The sequence below is a fragment of the Alnus glutinosa genome, chromosome 8 (genome assembly GCF_958979055.1).
Source record: "Alnus glutinosa chromosome 8, dhAlnGlut1.1, whole genome shotgun sequence".
Lineage (NCBI taxonomy): Eukaryota > Viridiplantae > Streptophyta > Magnoliopsida > Fagales > Betulaceae > Alnus > Alnus glutinosa.
In genome coordinates this window covers 23,101,714-23,114,331 of record NC_084893.1, presented here as the reverse complement: position 1 = coordinate 23,114,331, position 12,618 = coordinate 23,101,714, and the positions used below count along the sequence as shown (strand labels likewise).

General features: G+C 37.6%; 3 protein-coding genes across 3 annotated transcripts; 2 read left to right on the top strand and 1 right to left on the bottom strand.

The window, feature by feature from the left end:
• The first annotated feature begins 3,830 nt into the window (after positions 1 to 3,830).
• On the top strand, positions 3,831 to 4,901 carry LOC133876242 (uncharacterized mitochondrial protein AtMg00810-like). Its single transcript, XM_062314527.1, has one exon. The coding sequence runs from the start codon at positions 3,831 to 3,833 to the stop codon at positions 4,899 to 4,901; it is 1,071 nt and encodes a 356-aa protein (XP_062170511.1).
• Positions 4,902 to 6,067: 1,166 nt separating this feature from the next.
• On the top strand, positions 6,068 to 8,751 carry LOC133875663 (cytochrome c oxidase copper chaperone 1). The gene is made up of 2 exons (XM_062313864.1): positions 6,068 to 6,207; positions 8,199 to 8,751. Exon 2 carries the CDS (start codon positions 8,226 to 8,228, stop codon positions 8,463 to 8,465), a length of 240 nt encoding a protein of 79 aa, XP_062169848.1. The 5' UTR covers positions 6,068 to 6,207; positions 8,199 to 8,225; the 3' UTR covers positions 8,466 to 8,751.
• A 1,958-nt stretch (positions 8,752 to 10,709) lies between these two features.
• On the bottom strand, positions 10,710 to 12,058 carry LOC133874517 (metallothionein-like protein type 3). The gene is made up of 3 exons (XM_062312353.1): positions 11,882 to 12,058; positions 11,211 to 11,258; positions 10,710 to 11,087 (listed from the first exon to the last, which is right to left on the bottom strand). The coding sequence occupies exons 1-3, from the start codon at positions 11,929 to 11,931 to the stop codon at positions 10,985 to 10,987; spliced, it is 201 nt and encodes a 66-aa protein (XP_062168337.1). The 5' UTR covers positions 11,932 to 12,058; the 3' UTR covers positions 10,710 to 10,984.
• Positions 12,059 to 12,618: the final 560 nt, after the last annotated feature.

Sequence of the window (12,618 nt, the reverse complement as noted above, 5' to 3'; positions counted from 1 at the left end):
CATGAATGGAGTTCTCTTCATATTTTATCAGGAAAAGATCAAAAAACACACAATATACACCCTTTACATACTCACCCTCTTATATGGGGTGAGACCCACATCATATGAGCTCCACTCCATATGAGAGGGTGGGGAGCTCATATGATGTGGGTGGGTGTGTAAGGGGTGTGTATTGAGTGTTTTTGTATCACTTCCCTATTTTATCACAACTCCTTGCAAACTCATGTTTTTTGGTCCATATTTTATGGAATGTATTAACACAACTCCAATAACAACTACAACTCAAGACTCCAAATCCACTTATTAGTCTTGTGCGGCACTACATAATCCAAAGACTATTGAGTAAAGGTCTAATCCCATCCGGAGTCCTAATCTGAAGATAGAGTTCTAAGATAAATTGTATTCTAGTTATTTGAGAGCTAAAGAAGTCCTAGATCAATTATGTATAGGAGTCCTTGTTTATGTTTATCTCTTGTAATACTCCTATATATATTCAATGAAATCTCTTGTAATACTCCTATATATATATTCAATGAAAGCTCATCTATAGAGCACGGTTTTACAGCCTAATACATTAGTTCTATCATGGTATCAGAGCCATATCACCGACTAACGTCGTGATCCATGGCTTCCGACTCTGAATCCTCTGCCACATCGGCAGCTTCTCATGCTTCACAGCATCCCCCACCACCCGCCCAGCCCTATGTTATTTTTTTAGTCCCAAATATGAATCATAACCTCAGCATCAAACTTACCAAAGGTAACTTCATGGCCTAGCGAACTCAGATTCTTGCGTATATCAAAGGCCAAGACGCTTATGGCTTCCTTGATGGTTCTTCTCTTCCGCCTGCCTAGACGATTCCAAATCCAAGCACTGTTGCTGGAGCACCCACCACCATCGTCAACCCAGACTTCCTCACCTGGAATCAACGGGATCAGATGATCCTTAGTATTTTAATTTCTACACTGTCCGAGCCCTATGTCGTCCATGTAGTCGGCTCTCCCTCGGCTTCCTCTCTCTGGAACACGCTGCTCACCATGTTTGCTTCTTAGGCCCGTGCTCGGGTCATGCAAATTTTCTTCCAGCTCGCAACGGTCAAGAAAGGCACCAACTCGATCATCGAATATTTTCAGACTATAAAGACGCTTAGTGATACTCTTGCTGCCGCCGGACAGCATGTCAACGATTTTGAGAGTGTTTCTTTTCTTCTCAATGGGCTCGGCTTCGAATACGATCCATTTGTGACTTCGGTCACAACCAGAGTCGACCCACTGTCCATTGATGAACTTTACGGCCACCTCCTTGCTCACGAAATGCGACTGGAACAACAAATTCCGAGCAGTGATGTTCACCCACCCGCTGCGAACATCACCACCTGCACGTCCAACTTTCGTGGTCGAGGTTTCCGTGGTCGTGGCGGCCGATCGTCCAACCGGGGACATGGATCTTTCAACAACAGAGGACGCGGTTCTTATTTCTCCACGGATGCAGCCTTTTCTCGACCTATCTGCCAAATTTGTGGCAAGCCCGGACATTCAGCAGTCTGTTGCTACTACCGACATGACCAATTTGAGTCGTCTCAACCGCCCGAGCTGTACCAGTCGTCCAATCCCCAAGGTTATTACTCCACACCTACCTTGCCAGCTGAAGAACTGTGGTATCCTGACACCGGTGCAACTCACCATCTCACTGGCCACCTTCAGAATCTCAACTTAGCTCAAGAGGAGTATCACGGCCAGGACCAAATCCGCATAGAGGATGGAACAGGTTTGAATATTTCTCATACTGGTACTGCTTCTCTTCCTTTGTCTCGTCGTAAGTTCATCTTACAGCAAATTCTTCATGTCCCCTCTATTTGTAAAAATCTTCTATCTGTTAGAAAATTTGCCCTTGACAATTCTATTTTCTTTGAATTTCACGCCTCTTATTTTTTGATCAAGGACAAACACACTGGGCTCCTCCTTCATCACGGGCACCTTAAAGATGGCCTTTATCAGTTGCTTCCGTCTTCCTATAGTTCGTCATCATCAATAAATCAAGCTCTTGTTGGTGAACGCACCACTCCGGTCTCTTGGCACAAGCGCTTAGGTCATCCCGCTTTTCGCATTGTCCATCGTGTCCTATCTCAGTTTAAGCTTCCTGTTATTTCCAATAAGGTTGATCCGTTTTGCTCAGCTTGTGCTCAAGCAAAGGGACATCAATTGCCATTTTATCCCTCTATTTCTAAAGTTTGTAAGCCCTTACAATTAATTCATTCCGATGTATGGGGACCATCCCCAACTATTTCAGTTAATGGAAATCGATATTATGTTTCGTTCATTGATGTTTTCACTAGATATACATGGGTTTTCCCTATTCAAGCAAAATCTGATGTCATGTCCACCTTTCTTAAATTTCAAGTCATGGTTGAACGTCTCCTTAATCATAAAATTATAAGTGTTCAATCTGACGGGGGTGGTGAGTATCGTAACCTTCATACATATTTTCAATCTGTTGGTATTACTCATCGTCTCTCTTGTCCTCATACACATCAACAACAAAGATGTGTTGAATGTAAACACAGGCATCTTATTGATACCACCTTGGCATTGCTTGCTGACAGTCATCTTCCTTAAAAATTCTGTGATGAAGCTTGTCTTACATCATGCTATCTCATAAATCGCATGCCAACTCCAGTGTTACAAAATCAATCTCCATTTGAAAAACTTTTTCATACAACACCCGACTACACTTTCCTCAAAATCTTCGGGCGTGCTTGCTATCCAAATCTTCGTCCCTATAATTCTCACAAATTTTCTCCTCGCTCAAAGGAGTGCGTTTTTCTCGGGTATAGTCAACATCACAAAGGTTATAAATGTCTCCATCTAGAATCTGACTGGATGTACATCTCTAGAGATGTCATCTTTCATGAAGACCGGTTCCCCTTTTCCAAGGGCTCTCCTCTTCCTGAATCTTCCAGTGTCTCCCTTCCTGTTGTGCTTCCTCCATCCTAGTTTCCTCCTCCTTCTACCACTATATGTCCCCCGGACTCTCCTTTTATTTTATCTTCTCCCTCCCAGTCCTCCCCTGCTATTTCCAATAAATCTTCAGCAGTTTTCAGTATGCCTTGTCTACTTCCTCTGCAGATCAACCTTCTGCTCGAGTACACTCTATGAGAACTAGATCAATGAACAACATTGTGCAGCCATGACAACTCACAGATGGTAGAATTCGGTATCCAGCTCCTCATGCTTTCATGGCAACAGCTTCTCCTGCCAATATTGAACCAACCTGCTACTCCAATGCTGCCCCTATTCCAGAATGACGACAAGCTATGCAAACCGAGTTCAATGCACTTCTTCAAAATCGGACCTGGTCACTTGTTCCTCCTCATCCTTCTCAAAACATTGTGGGATGCAAGTGGGTGTTTAAGCTTAAAAGAAAGGCTGATGGTTCTATTGAAAGACATAAAGCTCGTCTTGTTGCAAAGGGTTTTCATCAACAGGCCGGGGTGGATTATGGAGAAACCTACAGCCTAGTAGTGAAGCCTACCACGATCCGAACAGTCCTATCTCTTGCTTATTCTGCTGGCTGGTCCATGAAACAGATTGCTATCTAGAATGCTTTTCTCCATGGGCTCCTTTCAGAAGATGTTTATATGGTGCAACCATCAGGTTTTGTTCACTCTACCTTCCCTAAACATGTTTGCAAGCTTCAAAAGGCAATCTATGGCCTCAAATAGGCTCCAAGAGCCTGGTTTTCTAGACTTAGTGACAAGCTCCTTCAACTAGGTTTTGTGGGTTCTAAAGCTGACACTTCTCTTTTTATTTATCGCACTAAGACTCTTACTATGTATCTTCTTATCTATGTTGATGATATCATCATCACTGCGTCAGATCCAGCAGCCATTACCGAACTTTTACAGCTTTTTAGTGTAGATTTTGCTGTAAAAGACTTGGGCGATCTTTATTATTTTCTCGGTGTGGAGGTGATCAAGCTCAATTCGGGTCTTCTCCTTTCACAACATCGTTATATCATGGACCTCTTGAAGAAACAAATATGCATGAAGCAAAACCGATCACCTCTCCAATGGCTTTCTTCATCAGCTCTCTCGGCTCTTACAGGTGATCCAATGGAAGATCCATCACTCTACCGTAGTACAGTTGGATCCTTACAATATCTCTCTCTCACTCGGCCAGATCTCAGTTATGCAGTCAACCGTGTGTGCCAATTCATGCATCGGCCTCTCAAACCTCATTGGCAAGCGGTTAAAAGAATTCTTCGATATTTGAAACATACGGTTTCTCATGGTCTCCTTCTTCATCACAATTCTTCTAATACTTTACAAGCGTATTCCGATGTGGACTGGGCTAGATGTCCCGATGATCATTGCTCTACAGGTGCCTATTGTGTTTATCTATGTTCCAATTTAATTTCTTGGAGCTCCCGCAAACAATTGACTGTTTCACGATCATCTACTGAGGCTGAATATAAAGCTGTTGCCAACACTACAGCCGAACTACTTTGGATTCGTGCACTTCTTAAAGAACTTGGAATCACTCACTCAACTCCACCAACTCTTTGGTGTGACAATATTGGAGCCACTTACATGTCGGTTAATCCGGTTTTTCATGCTCGCACGAAACATGTGGAAATTGATTTCCACTTTGTCTGTGACTGTGTGGCTGATAAATCTTTAGTTGTTCGTTTTGTTCCTACTTCGGATCAGATTGCAGATGTCCTTACAAAGCCACTAGTTTCTGCCAAGTTTCTCCACTTTTGTTACAAGCTCAACGTGCGATCTCCCCCGTTGATCTTGAAGGAGGGTATTAACACAACTCCAATAACAACTACAACTCAAGACTCCAAATCCACTTATGAGTCTTGTGCGGCACTACATAATCCAAAGACTATTGAGTAGAGGTCTAATCCTATCCGGAGTCCTAATCTGAAGATAGAGTTCTAAGATAAATTGTATTCTAGTTATTTGAGAGCTAAAGAAGTCCTAGATCAATTATGTATAAGAGTCCTTGTTTATGTTTATCTCTTGTAATACTCCTATATATATTCAATGAAAGCTCATCTATAGAGCACGGTTTTACAGCCTAATACATTAGTTCTATCAGAATGAATGTCACGTGACAGTCCATATTTCAGTGATTGGCGTGATAAGTAACACGTAGATTGCGTTGTATGCTTGTAAGAAACTTATAGTAGAAGTTGTAGGCTCCGTTTATTAAAACTTTTGTTTTCTATCTTTTTTTTATTTTTTTCAAAAATAAAAACAGTAACAAACAATGCAAGACACAAAACAAATTTTTACCTTTATGTCACGTAAGAACGTTTTTTCAAACCAAAAACAAATTTTGATTGGGTACAAAATCAAGATTTTTATAGAATATGATAATATATCCTCTAAAACCGACTTTTAACAAAATAAAAATATTAAAAATGTTTGGATTATTACAGCTTTTATTACAATTCCTTATAAACTCATGTAACAATTCATATTTTATGGAATGAGTCTACAGCACGTGGCCGTCTACATTTCATTGGTTAACGTGGTAAGTGACACATGGATTGTGATGTTTGCTTCTAAGAAACCTATATTAAAAGCTTACGGCTCCATTTGTTAAAACTTTGTTTTTTGTTTTTTCTTCTCAAAACAAAAGCATTAACGGAAAACGCAAAATAAGAGAATACATCTAAAAACACAAAAACAATTTTTTACTTTTATGTCACTTAAGAATGTCTTCTCAAATCAAAAACAAAAAATGCCATTCAAAACACATTAACAAACAAAGTCATAATACTCCATCGCACCACTCTAATGTTAACAATTTCATACGGGAAATATGTTTGACCTAATGAAAACAAATTTCCATTATGGTACATAAAAATTTCGATCAATAATCCCAAATTTATTGGGCATATTAAATGAAAATTACTTACTTTAAAACAATTTTTGATAATTTTATATGTAAACAAGAATTATTATTTTGGTAATCCGTAGTCTTTTGATATTTTACGTGTCTAGATAGGCCTAGAAAAGTCCGACCTAACACGAACTCGGCCCAATACGGGCCCAACAACTTTTCAACCCAAACAGCGAAGACTACCACAGTTATCATTTGGACAGAAAGACCCTGTGCTTCTTCTTCGCTTAAGCCCTAACATTCAACAACGCCAACGAACACTTCCTGGGTTTTTCTTTGCCCTATTCAACGGTCAGCTTTTCTGTCCCTCATTCCCTTTCTTGGCCTATGCAGATTTCTAATTCCTTCGTTTTTATTTATGTATATAAGCAAAAGGCTATAAAACGTTGCTTATGTTTGTGTTTGTGTTTTAGTTTTGCTGCTATTACAGGACCATATGTGGAGTTTGGGTGGTTGCTGCATAGATTTTTGGTCTGATACTTGTTTTGTTCGTTTAATTATTCTTGCTTGTTTGTTGGCTTTGTGGAACTTTTTGATGCTCTGTATGTGGGAGTGATTGGGAAGTTGAATCAAATCTTGCCCATCACCTGTTTGATGATTAGCCCACATGGGTTCACGCCTCTGTAATTTTTGGACTTATTCAAGGCCTTGTTTTCCTAGAGACAATTAGCAGTGCTCTTAGATTTTGTTGGTTGGTAAAAAATCCTCACAACAGGGTATCTCAAAGAATTTCATTCTGTTTTTGTGTTTTTGTTTCACTGTAGATTGGATGTGCTTTTTTCAGAACGTTTTTCTTTTTGTTTCTTCTTGAAAGTAAGTTACTGTGACATAATAAGAAAAGAATGTATGTTTCTTACATTTTTTTTGGCATGTGAGCTAGTAAGGAACAAAGTAAAATGAGGGTGATGGGTAAGAAATCATCAAAGAAAAGTTAAAAATGGAAATAGTATTGAAATTACTGGTGATGTTAATTCCAAATGATTTTGTACTGGCATTGTGCTGAAATATTTCAGGAAGGCTTTCTTTAGGTTTTAGTTTTCTTCAGTTAAGTATGCAAGCTCAGGAAATAGCTGTGGCCATTGTCATGAACTTGGGTGAAATGTTTTTCGACATTGATTTAGTCTCTTCTACTGCTAAATGCTGCTTAACAAAATTAAGGCTGGTTTAAGATTTGAAACTCAAGTAGTCTGGATTTAGGCTGATGTAAGTGGAGTTTGGTTTACTCACTATGAATGAAATAGGATGATGCCACTAAGGCTGCTTGCCTTTTCTTAACACCTAATAATCATCAGCGCCAACAATTTGATGAACAGATCTAACATCAATGCTTGGGTCCTTCAATCCTTTTTTTTTTCTTTTCCCTTTTATCTGTAGAGTCATTAGGGTATGAGTAATAGGCCTTTGCATTACATACTTTGTATTTGGAGTTGTAAATGTGATAACTTCAATTTATCAATTTCATTTATTTGTTGAGAGTTGCTTTATATATTCTCTGTCACTGGCGGTAGGATTTTTTTTTGGGTGATGTTTTGAATAGTTTATTTCTAACTGAAATGGAACAAGAACCTACTATTTTGATTTTTTTAGTTTACATTTTGTAAATTTGTTATTCAAGTAATAATATTGTCTGGGGCAATCTTTTTGTTAAAAACATTGGTGTGTGGACCTAAATAATTAACTTTGTTGTTTTCTGCTTTTGAGCTGTATCCAAGTGAATCCTAAATGGGCATAAGTTATTTATGATTCTTTTTCTTCTCTTTCCCGTTTGTTTTGTCCCATGTAGTTTATCTTCAATATATTTTATGCCAAGCTTCCAATCTCTTATCAAAATATTGTTTATAAGATGCAGCTCTTAAATAAGATTTCTTGCACTTGCTTTGACAAAGTTTTGACAAAGATTTTTTGCACTTGCTTTGATTATCTTATGTTTTGCGCTGTGACAGAACTTGATTTTTAAGACATCAATTGGCGAAAATAAATGGGAAAGAAGGGACAATTAATCTATGTTAGATCTAGGGTCCATATCTTGTTAAAGTTCTTCATGTATAAAGTAAAAGGTACCTTTCGTAGTCTTGATGAGGAAAATCACTAAGATATTATTGCTTCTCTCGTCTTCTTCTGTTACTCAACTGGCATTGGACAAACAGAATGAAAACTGGATGTAAAAGCTATGCTAAAAATATCCATGCCATATCTAGTAGTTGCATTTTTTTTCCTCTTAACTTTTTCTCTGCTCTGAATTGATGTTTACTCTTCAAATATTTTCTTTTGCTTCTTTTCAGTATTCTCTTCTCCAAGGGTCTGTGAGAATGGGTGAGGTGTCCATAGATAATGTATCCTCTGCCTTAGGCTTGCAAACTTCACAGCAAAACCAAGGGTCAGCTGTTAAAACTAGTCCAGAGTCCAAGCCAAAGAAGAAGATTTGCTGTGCTTGCCCTGACACTAAGCAGCTGAGAGATGAGTGCATCGTGCAGCACGGTGAAGAAGCTTGCGCAAAATGGATTGAGGCTCATCTTAAGTGTCTTCGTGCAGAGGGCTTCAATATTTGAGGTTGAAAGACATAGTTGAGTTGATTATATGAAAGACGATAACAAGTTTAAAGTGCAAACTATTAATTTTTGGATTACACATACGAGATGATTTTAGAAAATTTGGAATAAAGCGAGGACAGGCAGCTTCTCTTTACTGTTAGATGCATCCACAAGCTCATTACTTGTATTTTGTTGATAGAAACCGAAAGTAGCCAAAACACATTGAGAAGGGAGGATCTACTCCATTGTTATTTGTGTTTGTCTTATCTATTTGTTAATGGATTTCACACGTTTTTCTTTTTGATTTCATAAGGAGAGGGATGCTCGATCGGACCTAATAATTATTGCAAATTTTGTTGATTTTTAATTCATTTCCAGTAACTGCCAAGCACGGTATTCGGTTTGCCATTGGCAAAGTTAACAAGAGATATTTTTTGGAAGCAATTCAATAGAAAATAGTTTCCATTGATAATCATACTTGTGTTCACAGCCAATTGGCAATCCATATTTTCCATGGATTTGACTCTTTTTTTTTTGGTAAATGTCTAATAAATCCCTGAGTTGAAGCGCCATTTGAATTCGATCCCTCACTTTTTGAAAGTAAGTATTCAGTGCTTAACTTTTTTGCGAATTTGAAGCAGGTCCTTTCATCATTTTTCCATCCATTTTTCTAACCACAGTTAGTGCCACGTCAGCACACTAACCACATCATCTTAAAATAATATTATTTTATTTAATTATTAATTTAAAAACATAATAATATATATATTTTTTTTTTTAAAAAAAAAAGAAGAAAAAGAAACAAAAAAGGTAAGGGATTTGGAGGGCTGCCACCGATGGTGGTGTTGCTCCCTTTGGAGTGGCCTGCCCCATCTTCAGCATGAAAGCTAGAAAATTACAGGGACGTCCAATAGCTCAAGCAGTACCATCAGACTAACGAATTACAAGCCAAAATTTCAAAACAATTTCCTTACATGCCCAAACCCCATATCAAGGTTTCCACGAAACAACATTCCTACAACTCATCAAGTCATTAAGACATTTCTACAAACAACTTGTATGGGGTGTCTCCTACCAGATTTGGAGAAATTATTTTCAATTCAAACAATTTCCTTTTTACTACAACATCAATCAAAATTGTATTTCAACAACAAAAACCCATAGAAAACAATTTGATAAGCTTGAAAATTAATCTCGGTGTGGTTGATTAAGTAGTCCCATATTCATAATGGCATGTAGAAGCAAGAGAATTGTTGTCGACAAACAGATTTTGATTCCCCTAAGCTTCCCTTTTGTAGGAACTCATAAATTAGAAAGATTGAGTCATTAGAATGGCAAAAACCAAAAGTTTTAACAATGTCCCAATGTCTGATCTTTGCTAATATCTTGATCTCTGCCTTCAAACTTTTGGATGAGTGGCTCCCATAATTATCTAGGTGTGGGTATTTTGTGGATTGAATGTTTGTTTCTTGATTTGGAGTCAAATGGGACGGAGGCTGTGATGGTGCCTTTGATGGAGGAAGGGAAGATGGAGAAGATGAGGATGGTGATGAATGAGAGCAGGGCAGAGTCGAGAACAACAAAAAAAAAAAAGAATTTGCTCAGTGGCTGGGGGTAGCCGTGCGGCCACCCTAGAGGTGGTGTCGGCCACCTCTGGGGGTGGTTGCTACCGATAGCCACCCCCAAACCCCTTTTTTTTTTTTTTTTTAATTAAAAAAATTTATTTATTTTTTTATAAAAATAACATTTTAAGTTTTTAAATTAATAATTAAATAAAATAATATTATTTTAAGATGATGTGGCGAAAGTGTTGATGTGGCACTAACGGTAGTTAGAAAAATGGATGGAAAAATGATGGAAGGACCTGTTTCAAATTCGCGAAAAAGTTAAGCACTGAATACTTACTTTCAAAAAGTGAGGGATCGAATTCAAATGATGCTCCGACTCAGGAATTTATTAGACATTTACCCTTCTTTTTTTTTTTTTTTTTTTTTGCAGACCACTATTTAATGCATGCTGGATTGCTTATCTTACACTTAAATTTGAGAAATATAATTAAGTACGCTAACTTCCCAGATTTTGGATGTTTTTGGATGGATTTGCCAAAATATTTTGATTATTTCTTTCATTTATCATTTTTTTTTTGTCTGTTTTATTTTTTGGTCTACGAGCATCATATTGTTCTGAGATATCATTGTCACCGTATAAGAAAAGGGCAAGAAAATGCTGCCTTTTCTTTTGAACAAATAATTAGAAAGGAAATAGCTAGGAGCAGAGCATATATAAATATATCACAACTCCATTCAACAACACAAGGCCACAGAGATGGCCGTTACATGGCTATGAAATTTAAGAGTCACACACACATGACTGACTGATCGACGGACCGACCGACCGACCGACACAAACAAATAACAAAAGCACAAAGTAGGGTGATGAAAGACACGAACGACATTATTCAACACAATTACATTATTAACGAGAGGCACATGATTCCACATCTATGCCATCACTTTAGTATTGTAATTTTGTGGTAATTAATGGCCACAGGTGCAGTTGGTGCAAGAGCAGCTAGCACCGCACTTGCACTTCCCGTCGTGCTCAGCTGCCGGAGCATCCATCACAACAGTGTTGATGTAGCTGCAAAACAACGTACATGTCCAATATTTAATTTGCATCAATTTATTATGCATATATGGAAGCAAATTAAAGGAAACAAAAAAAGAAGCAATACTACATATATAAATGAAGTCCTTTATTTACCTCTTCTCAGTCTCCACGATGACAAGGCCATAGCTGCTTCCCTTCTTCCTGTGATTTCATTTCATGTTATTTCAATGATTCACGTCCTTATACTAGCTAGAACTACTGTTCAACTTCCAAGTATATATATATATATGCAAAACCAGCTAAAATTATTATCAGAGAATAATTAAGGGTGTAAGATGAGCTCAGCTGCTCGTGAACTCGGCTTGATTAAACTCAATTCGGTTTCGATTCAAATAAATAAATCGTTCGTGAACACAATAATATGTTCGAATATTAAACAAGATATAGTTGTATAAACTCGTATAATTTTATATATATATATATATATATATATATATATATATATATATATATATATTATTTTAATTTTTTAATAAGAACATCATAATTAAAAGGAAATTCTCTACCTCATATGATAGATATAACATGAAATTGTGAGTTTAGTTTTAAAGATTTATATGTAAATAAGTGTGTTTGTAAATATATATATATATATATAAACTCGAGATCTGCCTTATCAGGGAAGACGAGAATTAAAGAAAACAAATCTATTGGATTTGTGTAAACGTGGAAATTACGGTGCAGAAGAAACAGATCGAAGCCATGCATAAGTGTAATTAATTAATAGTAAGATCGATCGAGTTGTTGAGATAAGAAATACGTACACGCACTGGCTCTTGTCAGCGCAGTCACAGTTGCCGCACTTGTCCGACATGGTTGATTGAGCAAAAGAAAGCACGAAGAAGAAGGAATTAGTTAGAAAGTAGTGAAATCTGGATTGTGTATGAATTGCTTATATCTCCAACCTGGTGAACAATGGTGCTGTATTTATAGAGGGAGAACTGAGAAAGGGGGTGATGGGCTTGAATTTGCGGCCCACTAGGCATGAGAGGAGCACACGCCTCCCAAGAAACATCCCAAGGAATCTTAATAATGGAGGGGATTGGCACTCCGTTCCTCCTCTCATGTCAACTTCATTTCTCTTTTCAGATCAAGACAGTAGCCCCCACGCTCGCATCATTCGGGCGTCGCTCACACGCTCCAATCACTCTCGTCCATCAGTCCTTCATTCAGGTCTATGATCGACATTACGCCAATGCAATCGCCTTCAATTTCCTTTTTTTATTTTATTTTTTTATTTTTTTCGTTTCGCTTTTGGTGAATGAGAAATTTCGTTCACCAAGTGGAGAGTATTACAAAAACTTCATTATTATTTTTATTTTTTAGTAATTATTGTATTCTCACAAAACTTTATTATTGGCTAACGAGACTCTGATTCAACTTGAATTTCTATATTATTCAGTGAGATTCTGAATTAACGTATCTATCTAGGATTGTTTTCCATCCATCAATAATCGTGGAGTTGCGTGGTCCTTGATGTAATACATCACACACGTCTCAC